Genomic DNA, 12,432 nt, shown 5'->3' on the forward strand with positions numbered 1-12,432 from the left:
CATGCAGCATATATTGCACGGAGGCTCAAAGTGTTTTTCATTTTCATACATGTGGGCCATATTGCAACGATGCTAATTAAAGCCTTTATTCATTAGCTATTAAATTGGCGCCTCACTGTGATGTGCTCCAATTGGCTGCGTTTTTAAGTTTTCATGGTGGCATTAAAATCATGGAGCACGAGAAGTCCCTTGATGTTGAAGCACAAAAAAAAAAAAAGACACGGATAAAATATTATCGGTATGGAGCGGCTGACTGCACTTTATGTTCCTACCCAGGATGGTGATCATTACTTGGGATTAATTCAGAGTTTTAGTTGTGTGTGTGTGTGTGTGCGCGTGTGCACCAGCGCTCCTGTATGTACTTTTATTTGTCAAGGGACTTGGAAGATATTAGATTGGCCAAGTGGAGGTTTTTATGTCAAAGCCTTATCACCAGAGAATCCAATACTGCTGCCAGATTAAATTAAGGAAGTGTGAATGTTTGAAAGGTTTTATATTCTCTGTCATGTTTCCAGGATATTGAGCTCGGTATGATCAACTTTAAATGGAAGTCAAGCTCAAGAAGTTTTTCAAATGAAACTAGTTTCCAGTGATGAATTAAAAAAAAAAGATTTAAAGGTTTTCTAGTTCTTTAGCACTCGTGCTTAAATTCTGCTGTAATTTGCTCATATCCTGGTTCTCAAACTGTAGTACAAGTACCACTGATGATACTCATGATCCCTGTGGTACTTAGGAGAAACTTAAGAATTAACAAGCAGTACGCCAATGTCCCCCATCAACGAAAGTTTTACTGTAAATAGTGAATGTTTGTAGTTTTCCAAACGAGTGTTTTTCTGGACTGGGATTGAACGGGGAATGCATGTAAAGATTAATGTTTTTAGTTCCACGATTTCAAGTGGGTAGGAGTTACACTGTGTATAAGAGGAGAGACAATTTTGAAAAATATTATTTTTAAGTTGTCAGAGGTGACGCAGAGTGACGGATGGCAAGCAGAGGGAGCAATTTTATCCACTACCAGGCGGCCAATGGTGGCCTTGGCCACCATAGATTAATGTCCAGCCACTCCAATCGTTTGGGCCGAGATGGTGTAGAGGCAGCGCAGCCGACTCGGACCTGAAAGTCCCTATCCCCAGTTGCTCCCCGGGCACCTTCAGTAGCTGTCCACTGCTCCACCTGGGGGTGGATGGGTTAAATGCAGAGAGCCAATTCCGCCATTGTATAAGAACATACAATGATGACAACACATTATTATTATTATTATTTGTGCAGCCTTGTCAATAACTTTTTGAATGGCTCAGAGTAGGAGGCTGGAGTAATTTACCACCATAAGTAAAATGCACGATCTGCGTGGCAAAAATGTTGAACGCACACAGTTTAAACACTGATCACTGATGAAGAAGACTTACCAGCACACAGGCATGAAAATGGTTATGAAGTCATCACAGGTAGCAACAATCAATTTGTAGAGGAGGGAGAACATGACACAGGTACAGTAAAAAAAGTAATGATTTATTCATTGCAGAATGACATTACTTTCAATCAAAATGTGATTCCATTCAGTTTATTTATGTAGCTCCAAGTCACAGCAGAAGTTGTTTCAGGATCTTGTACAAAAACATTCACATACATAATCAAAGCCAATTAATAAAAGTTATCTCTGTAAGGCAGCAGATTGCGTTGGATCTTCACGTCATCGCAGTCTCCCTTTCAGCTGAAGGTGGTCTGCTCATCAATAAACAGTTCATCCATTTTACCATCAGCTGATGTTCTGCAGCAGCTGGAGCTGAGATGAAAACGGGTCCTGTAGGAAACTCCACCTCACACATCTCAGGGAAGTTTAAGATTAAATCTATTCAGCAGGTGTTTCACTTTTGTCTACTTGATATTCTTATTTTTGTTTACTCTACTTAGTTAATATTTACTCTGTTTCAAATATGTTCAGTCTAAATGTTGTTCCTCTCACACCTCTTTTTAATTGTAAGCCCAGTTGGTTTTGTTAGTTCATATAAAGCATGCGTGTGAAACTCAAGGCCCACAGACCAAATCTGAATAAACGTTTATTCCCCCACTTCAAAAAGTATTTTAAACGTAGATCTCAGATCAAATTAGAATAAAAATGAAATGAAATGAAAATCTTAAATGCAGCTTAGATCTAGTTATCAGAGCTGCTCTAATGATCCCTGTAGTTTTTATTTGACACTTGTTTTTTTCATTACAAATACAGAACACAAGTTACCTCTGTGCATTAAATATTTCCTTCATATAATAAATGGATATGAATTTAATATTTTGACGTGGCAACTCATTTTTTGAAAGGAAGCTTTCTTACACCTAGATGCTGCCACCCACCATAATGGAAGTCTGTACCTCACTGGTTTTTCAAGTTATTGTGCTCACAACATGCATGGGTGGGCGGATGGAGGGGGTTTCCCTCCTTTTGCTCTGTGACGGGGAACAACAAGTTAAATAAAAAATTACAATCCATGTATTTGTTGTAAACTGAACTAAACAGCGAAGTTGGCCAAAAAGATAAGTGGTTTAAATAAAAAAAACAAAAACAACCTTGGTTCAATGGAAACTGTCTGAAGCAAAACTGCAGTGGAGAATATTTAGAGAACCCCCTGTAGAGACTGTAGTGGACAATGGTTAACCAGTGTGTTAGTGACCATTTTAAATGGTGTCAGTCTCTTTATGACCTGCTAGCAACAACTTATACACACAATTTTTGGGGAGAAGAACACGAGCCAAGACCACAGAGCATGTGGTGCAACATCCAGTATTGAATGCAGCAACCATCATTTCTAAAACTGCACCCTTCAGCAGGGTTAGTTGTGTTTTTCACATCTTAATAACTCTCCTTAAATCAGTCTAATGGAAGAAACCGTGTGGAGCAGAAGTTAACAATGAAGGTGTACGCCAGCACGGCAACTGAGAGCCTTCTTTTTTTGTTTAGTTCAGGACCAAAATAGTCCTTCTTTTAGTAATTATTCCCCCAAACAGCTTACTCCAAAGTGGAACATGCCAGTTATGTTGGTGCTAAGATGGTGTGTTTGGCACGCCCCCTCCTCCTTGGATTGTATACCTGGATTACTGAGCACAGACTATTTTGGTTTTGAACCAGTTTGACATGACTGTCGATGAGGAAGAGGGCTGCCATCAGAGGAGGGGGGCGTGCCAAAGACACCATCTTAGCACCAACATACTGGTTTGTTCCACTTTGGAGTAAGCTGTTTGTGGGAAGAATCAGTTTTGTGTTGTGTGTTTCCTTGACTGATGAAGCCTTCTGGATGGAAGGTGAAACGTTTCAGCAAAAAAAGAAACCGTCCAGATGACCTGACTGAAAATTGTTGGGTTTAGTTCAGGAGTTAAAATTTGAAAGTTGTTTAAAATTAAGTTTATTTAGTGGATTGGTGTCATTACTGTAGTTTTTGGTAGAGTTTTTGGTATACCCTAGGAGCCATTAGCACTGGACTCGTTCACCTGTGGAGGTCTTGGTTTAGGTAGATCAGGCCTCTAACCCCAGCTGGGTTTGCTGAAGGGTTCAGGTTAGGATGATAAAAGGTTTAGTTTCACAGTCAGAGTTAAGAATGGTCTTTTTTTTGTTTATTTTTGATATAAATAATTATTTTTATGGCAGTCATAATGGTGATTTATGAGAGCTTAGTATTTTCTGAGGTGGAACTCATTGTTTGAACCACTGCTCTGATGAACATACAAAATATTCAAACTGTATGCAGACAACTGAATGACTTAACCAAGATTTAAAAAACATCAGTAAATTAAAAAAAACATATTTTGCCTTTGGAGTTACCAAGGTTGGTTGCAGCTAAGAATCTGGTTATTATTTAAACTGGTAACTTTTCTGTTTCAGTTGTTACAGTGCAAGAGAATTTTGTAACGTTTAAAAAGGCAAATATAAAAAAATAAAAACACAAATATCACTCAGTATTATCATTTCATCATTCTTAATTCAAAGCTGAAAGGTGGGAAGTTTCAAGTTTATAAATTATTGTTTGGTAATTCTTCATGTTGAGCTTCTGTGCACTCTTTTCTTTTTTGGATTGAGAAAAGACGTCCAGTTGCTTTTGATTCAGTTTTCCATGACCTGGACGATGGAGGATCTACACCAACATAAGATTCTTGGTAGAAGCTGGGATGCTCAGTCATGGTGGAACTCAGCAGATAAGGTTTTGATATGAAGATTAAAACTGAAACCTGAAAAAAAAAAAACTAGTTTGTAAAGGCAAATTTCCAGTCAGCAGGGAAGCAGAGTTTTTCTTGATTCATATTTTGACTTTAATCAAGCTGTTACTTAACCAGAAATCACTGTCAGATGAAGTTCTGTGATTAATGCACTGCTAACCTTTTTGCCTCTGCAATTTTTCCTCTGTTCTCTGTAATTACCTCTCACATGTTCTTTGATGAAAGGCTCTGACAAACATCCGTGTCTTATTAATCACAGTATTGCCTTGATTTTGTGTTAGACATGGTCACTGTCTCTCTCTTTGACACACACAGACACACACACACACACACAGACAGACACATGCACGTTTAGCTGCTGTTGAGATTTCTGTGTTTGCTTCGTGAAAGGGATGATGACATTAAATATCGTGCCTTTGCAGCTAATGCATTCTGATGAGCCCCGCGTTTGAATGAATCCACAAACAGTCCCTGACTTTGGTCTGGGTAAAATGTGAAGAACAGGTCAATTAAAGGGGTCGTGGACTGTTCAGAATGTTTTAATTAAAGTAGCAGTGAAATGTAAACTTGGTTCTAATTATGATTAGCTTTAATTAGCTGTCACTCTGGTCTTAATTGCTTTTGAATATACCTGACCTCTAAATGCTGCATCTCCAAACAGCAGCCACGGGGCTTCTCTTGACCACACACAACTGCATTTTCTATAGGTCTGAGTCTATATCGACTCCACACACAGGCAGCTATAATGCATGATGTGCATTTCTAACATGTTTTAATACTGAATAAAGCTTTAACCTGTTCTTCAAAACCATTTTATTTGTATCTTCTCCTACAGGCTCTTCTGGATTTGGTGGTGAAAAAGAGTGAGGGCTACAGTGTGGAGCAGCTGGAGAGACTCTACTCCTTTCTCAGCCAGTGTATCTACCAGCACCGCAGAGAGTACGACAAGACCCGGCTACTGGAGGTCAGACAGAACCAGACTAATGTTCATGTATCTGTGTCACAGCTCCCCATGGGAAATATATTTTTCAATTATCAACTCCAAAATACTCGAATCTAAATTCCATGATTCTTATTGCTAAAATAACACTTAAAACAAATCATATTATTCTTAGTTTCTTTATATTTTCCCACCAAGCAGCCAGACCTTTTGTAATATTTTAAGCTGATCTTGATCAGTAGTACTTTGGACTCCCTGAAGGTCTTCTAAAGTCCATTTGGACTTGGGATGTTTTTGTTTTCTCGTTAATTTTCTGCACAGAACCTGACCATATTCAGAGGAATGTTTTTAGTTAAGCTATTTGACTCGAGCTTAAAAATCAGTCAAGCTGAAAAAATCTCAAAAGTCTCAAAATATGGACTAGAGTTGTATCAACACTCATGAGCCAACTAGGTAAAATAAATAAATAAATACATTTAAAATGGAATCTTTTTAGGCACGTTTGCTGCTTTGCCGTTGGTAAGTGCGGCTCCACTCGGCTCTTCTCGGTTCTTCTCAGGTGTAGATGATTTGCCACTACAGTGGAGGCTGACCCGTTTCCTTGCTCTGTGGGTGGGATCATCAATGCAAAGTGGGTGGAATCGTAGCTGGTCTTTTAGTGTTTGAACCACTCCACTTGTTGAGGTCCTTAATCGCCCTATATTCAGACTTGAATTTGCTAGCTTATCTCGGCACTGTTTATTAGTCCAGGTGTAGCCATGCTGTGCCATCATTGCCAATGTCTCGGTTTGCTCAATGCGCTCGTTTCTTGTGGTGCCGCTGGTCAATACGACGAGGAAGTGGTGCTTCAGATGTAGTTTGCAGTTTTGCTGGGCGGGACATCCAGTGATGTAGCTCTGCTGGCTCATTAACGGCTGCAGTCTGCGTACGTCAACATCGGCCCTGCCGAGCAGCTCGCATGGAGCCTCAAACAAGGTGGTCCCATAAATCGAGCTGAGTGGGTACCAGCAGTAGGCATGCCCTTAACTGGTGCGGAACCAATGAGAGCTGAGACAGTGGCAAAGCACCATTTGTGAATAGCTTCCTGCCACAACAAAATGTGTTCACTTTTCTTTTGTTGCATCTATAAAAAATAAACACCAAATATACCAGTTTCACACATACAATAGTGTTTTAGCAGAAACTAGGTGAATTCCAAAGAGCTGTTACTGTAGTTGAAAGTGTGACGTCCTATAGATCAGGGCTATTCAACAGAACTGCTCAGGGGGCCACAGCTTCTGAGAGCCAGCAGCTCGGGGGTCGGACATCCAGCGGATAAAGTCATTATGTAAATAAACCAAGTTTTACAATGATCTGTACCTTTTCAATTTGTTTGTTTTATTGCATTGAATCATAAATGCAATAAACAGAACCCAGACCCCCCCCCCCCCCCCCCCAAAAAAAGAATACTGCTTTATTTATTTTTATTTTTTAAACACAAAAAACAACGCAAAATAAGCAACATATTTGTATTTAAGTGAAAACGTACCCTTATATTGTAATTGTCTCATGTAAATTAGTAGAACTTCTCTATTCTGTAAAATGTCAAACTTTGTACACACTCATGGATTAGCAGAGATTTCTGCATTTACTTTTGCTTGATTGGTCTACTGGGGATGTACACTGCTCATCAGACTGTACATGGGTCAGATAGATGATGTAGAAGTGGGCCATAGAAAGACCCAAGTTTGTTTTGAAGTTCCTACAAAATAACTATAAAGATGTAAATGATGGACAGAACCGCAGTGACATCACACTGTAGTTTGTGGACTGTGGATTCTGAAGCCTGATGACATCTGGCTGTTGCAATCTCGGCCCTTCTGGAGCCCGAAAGACCATATTTGAACAAGACGACAGAGCTGCAGAGTGATGCTTGAAAATGGATTAAAGAAAATCAGTGAAGGACCACTGGCACACTCATCTAAAGGAATATATCCAGTAAAAAACTTTCAGATGACTTGTGGATTAAAATGGACTTGGTGTCTGTTTCTTTTTTATTTAGTATTGTTCTTTTGGAGCTGAAGATTTAGCTGTAGTCCTTATCAAGCAGCTGTTTGTATTACTTCTCTATAAGACGAGCATTAAAGTTCAGTTTCTCTACAGACTATGGAACAATTAGAACTGTTTATAATCTTGTTCACCTCTACATATATTCTTTATTAAGATGACTGATAAGACCAGGCAGGAATCCCCATGCACTATGGAGTTTCTGATCTGTAGTGAAAGTGGGGAACAGGTGGAAGAGAGCCTGGGGAGGTGGAGGGATGTTCAGGAGAGGAGTAAAAGTGTGTAGAAGCAGCATAAATTCTGTGTGTGAATGACAGGGAGACAGGTGGAGCTGAAAGAGAAGAGGTGTTGAACGTAAATGAGTTGAATGTTCCTGGGGTCCACTATCTAAAGAAGAGTGCAGGCGGGCTGAAGTAGGTGGAGACGAGTATTCAGAGTAAAACCAACAGATTTTCATTGAATGGAAAAAGAGTTCAGAACATTCTTTTAAAATAACTTTAAAACAGCTTCTACAAGCACCAGAAAAACTGAAATATTGACACAGTTAGGTTAGATACAGGTTTTTAGATGTCAAATAATGGAGCAAGAAGGATCAAATCTGACCTTTAAAAAATAAACTGTTTCTTTTGAGGCCTTTAGGTTTGGTGTTGTTTCTTTTTATTATTAACAAAACACCAAATGCTCAAATCATGTTCTATCTCAGGTTAATAAAAGTAACAGGCTTTCTAATATCCTGCAAGTGTACAGGTAATAAACTATTCAGAATAATAATTTAGTCAGGATGATAATCTGGAGCCTAATGGGTTTATAGTTATTGCTCCTCTGTTATGTAATGCCAGTTTATCTTTTTAATCAAACAACTCCCAAAATGCTTTGTTTTTTAACAAATGAGGAAAGTTAAGAAACAGAAATATGAGACATCAGATGTATTGCATTTATTCACTATGGTACAATTACCAGGTCTATGTATTTTTTTTATTTATTTTCTGGGAAGAAACTCAGGCTGAGTTTCACCAAGTTATTTTATATGCAGCTTTGTTTTTACCTTCCGGGCTCCATGAAAAGCAGAGGAGGGCAGATGATATCTGAGAAGACGAGTGTCTCCTGTGGGAGCTTGGATTCAGACAGCTATACACACCGAGACAGGAGGAAACCAAAAAAAAAGTTTGGTGGAGGAGAGAGGCAGAAGATATTTCTGTTTCAATGGCCTTATTGACACAACAGAACGTAAAATGTGAGAAAGATTTAGTTGTTGCGATGGAAACAAACACAGTGACAACTGGTTAATTAACTCTAGTTAAAACCTGAAATTCTGTCCCACACAGAGTCAAGATGATCTTGGTACAATCAAATATGAAATAACTAAAACTAGACCCAAGTTATTGCTAAAATAAAACCACAAAATGGCAAAAATAGAATCTTAATTTAGGTGATTCTTTTTTCTTTTTTCCCCCTAATTCCTTTTGACAGTTTCCCATACAGAGGTGACTGCTGTACAGTTTCCCAGAATGCCATCTGGTCATGTCCTGCTGCTACTGTAGCCTGTCAGTGTAGACGGGGGGGCCAGGAATGGCTGTGTCGTGGAGATGGTAGCCAGAGCCAGCTGTCAGCATGTCAGAGAGAGGTGGAAGCAGAAAGAGAAGAGACCGAGCAGTCGACCAGGTGGTACCGCCTGCCGACAGACCCACTGGTGAAGGAGGGGAGGGCACGTGCCTGGGTTTGTCTCGTACTGCCAGCCTAAATTGGTGTTTGGAGAGCAGAAATGTCAGCTCCTCTGGCACGTGTTTAGTTTGCCTGTGTTTCCAACAGTCAGCTTGACTGCACAGCAGGTCATCCCTTTGTACCTCCCCAGAGAGAGCAAAAACGTGCACACACAGACGCATGGATAGTTGATGTTGGAAACGGCGGCAGCGTCCCTTTCTACTTAATGTTGCACTCTGTTGAAGTGCATGGTATTTGTGTAAATGGTGGAGCTGAGTGAAATGAAGCACGTTCATACATTTGTCTCCCCTACTTCCCCTCATCCTCCTCTAGGTCTGGTCTCTCTGTCTTCAGAGGAGTTGACCTTTCAGCAGATGAAGTGAACTGCAACCCGCTTGCAGTTAAAACCACAGGGACTGTATTTGCCCTGTGCACTGCAACGTCCCAACTCCGCTTTTCTCTACAAATTGCTGTTTGTATTGCTCCGGGTATGGCCTTATATTCTTACTATGTCTTAGGAAGCAATTAAAGACTTTATTCAAGCCTTGGACCTTTAACCTTAATCTGTGCAGTGCCCAAGTTGAACATACTCGTTAATTGAGCAGAACTTCGCTGAAGTTACCCAATTCTCAGCTTTTGCTGGAGAAAACCGATGCATCATTCTCTTTTTGTCCAGAAACGTTGCACTCAGTTGGCATTTTCTTGTTTATCTGACACACAAGCTTTACAAACTAGTTTGGCAAAGAAATTTCAGTAACTTGGGTGGGAGTAGATTAAAAGGGTTCAAACAAGATGGGTGCTCTTGAGGCATTTGAAGCGTGTGTTATAAATGGAGGTTAAGTGAGAGTGGTGAGTGTATTGATACTGGTTTTTCTTTTATGCATGTTAATGGTCTTCTTAGTACAAAAATCTAAATTTATTCCAAATTTCTAAATAATAAAAGCATCTTGACTTAAGGATGCCAAGGGCAGTGGCTGAAGGCGGGGTCCTTGACACTCTGATTCTGGCTTAACAAAACTGGCTTTTAGGACATGGAATGTAACCTGTCTCATGTCGTGCTGTTTCTGAACAAGACACCTAATCCCCAGTTGCTCCCCGGGTACTTGCATAGCTGCCCACTGCTTCACCTGAGTGTTTCCCAGGTGCGATGATGGGTTCAATGCAGAGAACTAATTTTGTCATTGTATGGGAACATACAATGATGACAACGTATAGCACTTACTTCCCTCCCTGTCTGGCTGTGAAGGAGCCTGAGCTTCTGTGTGAGGTTGAGAGGTGCCGACTAGATATAGTTGGGCTCATCTCGACACACAGGATCCAGAACCAGTCTCCTTGATTTGGGGTTTAAGCGCCAGCCTTGAAGCCTTGTAGCTTCAAGCTAAAACCTTCTTCACATTTTCATTTTCTGGCTGCTGTTCCTGCACTGTTGTCCTAAAACCTGCCTAGTAAATGGGTTGTTGTCCGTGCACAATTTATGCACAATTACAGCAGCAGCAACTAAAAGCACAGCTGTAACAGTGAAAAGTGTGCAAATATAGAACTAGCCATTTCCAGTAAGAATGCAGCCAGACATGTATATTTAATAATGGCTGATGACCATTACCATTGCAACACAGTGGTCCAGGTAGTACCAGAGTCCTCAGTGAAATATATTTATTTTGTGCCATTCTGCTGGCTTTGTACTTGTTTGTATTAATTGATTTTATTACTTTATTTCCCCCCAACAGACTTTGTGGGTTTTGGAACCTGTTCATCTCATCAGACAGAATACTGAGTAGTGCAGCATCCTCCTCAAACAACGAGAACCTCCAAACAGAATTAAACCAACCTGATGATGAAGAATGTTTGTTAGGTTAGAACAGAGCTAGAAAAGCTTTGTACCCATTTTTTCCACTTTCAGCGTAAAAACAACTATTAAAAAATAGCTAGAGGCTGCAGGGATAATGTTTTGAAGCTCAAAGTATCACTGACATTGGTTTTTGCTTAAAATGTTCATCCTCAGTAATAGGGTCATCATCCAGTGGGATGGGAGTCTGAACATTTGAGACAAAAAATAAAGTCCCCATTGCAAAGCAAGATGCAGCTTGATCTTAGAACCAACGAGTAATGGGAACGTTGGTTTGAGTTCCCTTCATCTCCAGACCAACACGTATCAGTGCAAACATCAAGAGAACAAACGTTCACATTTGAAATTCGCACCTAAAACTTCTTCAGTTTTATATTTTCGTTTTCTGTTTCACGTGCAGAGAGTCTTGATTTACTGCTCACATTCTCCAGACGTTTAAACAGCAACCTAAAAAAAAGACGACCTTAAAGAAGCGTCTGCCGAGGCTCCTGTTGATAATCCTGTCGAATAGTCCCGTCGTTCCGATGCTTCCTGGAAGCTGTGCGTAACGCACGTTTGTCATAAAGAAGTGTTGCTCTGTGGAAAAGTTTCCATCTTTACAAGTGTACGATTGGTTTTTGCTCTAAAGTTGATAGTTATTTATTATTTTTTCAAACTTTTGCTGAAATTGATATCTGGTAAGGGCCCCTGTCGCAGCGATCAAGCATTCAGATGAGAACACACGCAGCAGAACATCTTCAAGGCATTAATCACGCTCTGCTGCAGCCTAACATCCATCTCTCCTCCTCCGGCTCAGTTCAGATGTAGTCAGTGTCAAACTCTGCTGTTTTCATGCTGAGAAAGTATCGCCCGTCTTACCGCAGCTTCACTTTACATCATTTATCACGGTGAAAGCCGTTGTTTGCTGTGGGAAATTTCCGAGTAATATTGAAGCCGTGGCGCGCAGATGCTTTGTACACACATCCAGTTGTGCTGTGTTGGCTGGGATTAAGCAGCGTGTGCTGATCTGTGTGTGTGTTTGTGTGTGTGTGTCACAGGAGATGGAGGAGAGAAGCCAGCATTGTGATACATTCCTGTGAGATGGAGACGACACACCTTTCAGGTAGATCCTGAACAGCCCTGGACCACGACGACACACACACACACACGCGCGCGGAGTGAGAGAACGTAAAGGAGCTGCTGAGTCCAACTTCTCAAGACAAACGCCCTCGTCTCGCTTGGAAAACGAGGAGAACCGACACATTTACTGGTGCTACCATCTCAGGAACCTGGCCAGATCCAGACCCATTTTACACAACCAAACACCTGGAGGTGTGCAGATGTGTGTGCGTCACACACATGAACAGTGATGGACAACCCTGGTGCTAATCGGGTGCTATCTTAACTTTTATCCATGCTGCTCTTGGGATCACTTTTCACACCAACAGATTGGGTGATGTCATGTCACGACCTGGCCACTTCACAGCAGGCAGCTCATACACACCAACACACACACTCACACACACAGAGACCCTCACCAGCAGAAGTGTGTTTGCAGAGAGCCGCCAGGAGAGATGGAGTTCTGAATCACCGAGCGACTCTGTTGAAGGCCTCTTTGGCCTGGAGTGGAACTCTTCACCATCTCTGCGTTATCACTGGGCTCCTTCTTTCTGCCAGTTCAGCATCTGAGGACGCTCACAGCATGGACACACTCCAC

The 12,432-nt window shown here is 40.9% G+C and overlaps 1 protein-coding gene across 1 annotated transcript in view; it reads left to right on the forward strand.

Annotated features, from left to right (window-relative positions):
• Nucleotides 1–11,886, forward strand: part of atad2b (ATPase family AAA domain containing 2B) — a 96,152-nt gene extending 84,266 nt beyond the window's left edge. Inside the window, exons 27-28 of the mRNA XM_037685751.1 lie at nt 5,039–5,167; nt 11,774–11,886. Coding sequence (XP_037541679.1) covers nt 5,039–5,167; nt 11,774–11,815 — 171 coding nt within the window. The 3' untranslated portion in view covers nt 11,816–11,886. The remainder of the gene's footprint in view (nt 1–5,038; nt 5,168–11,773) is intronic.
• The last annotated feature ends 546 nt before the right edge of the window (nt 11,887–12,432 follow it).

This window comes from Nematolebias whitei, chromosome 12 (genome assembly GCF_014905685.2).
Source record: "Nematolebias whitei isolate Nwh7 chromosome 12, NemWhi1, whole genome shotgun sequence".
Taxonomy (NCBI): Eukaryota; Metazoa; Chordata; class Actinopteri; order Cyprinodontiformes; family Rivulidae; genus Nematolebias; species Nematolebias whitei.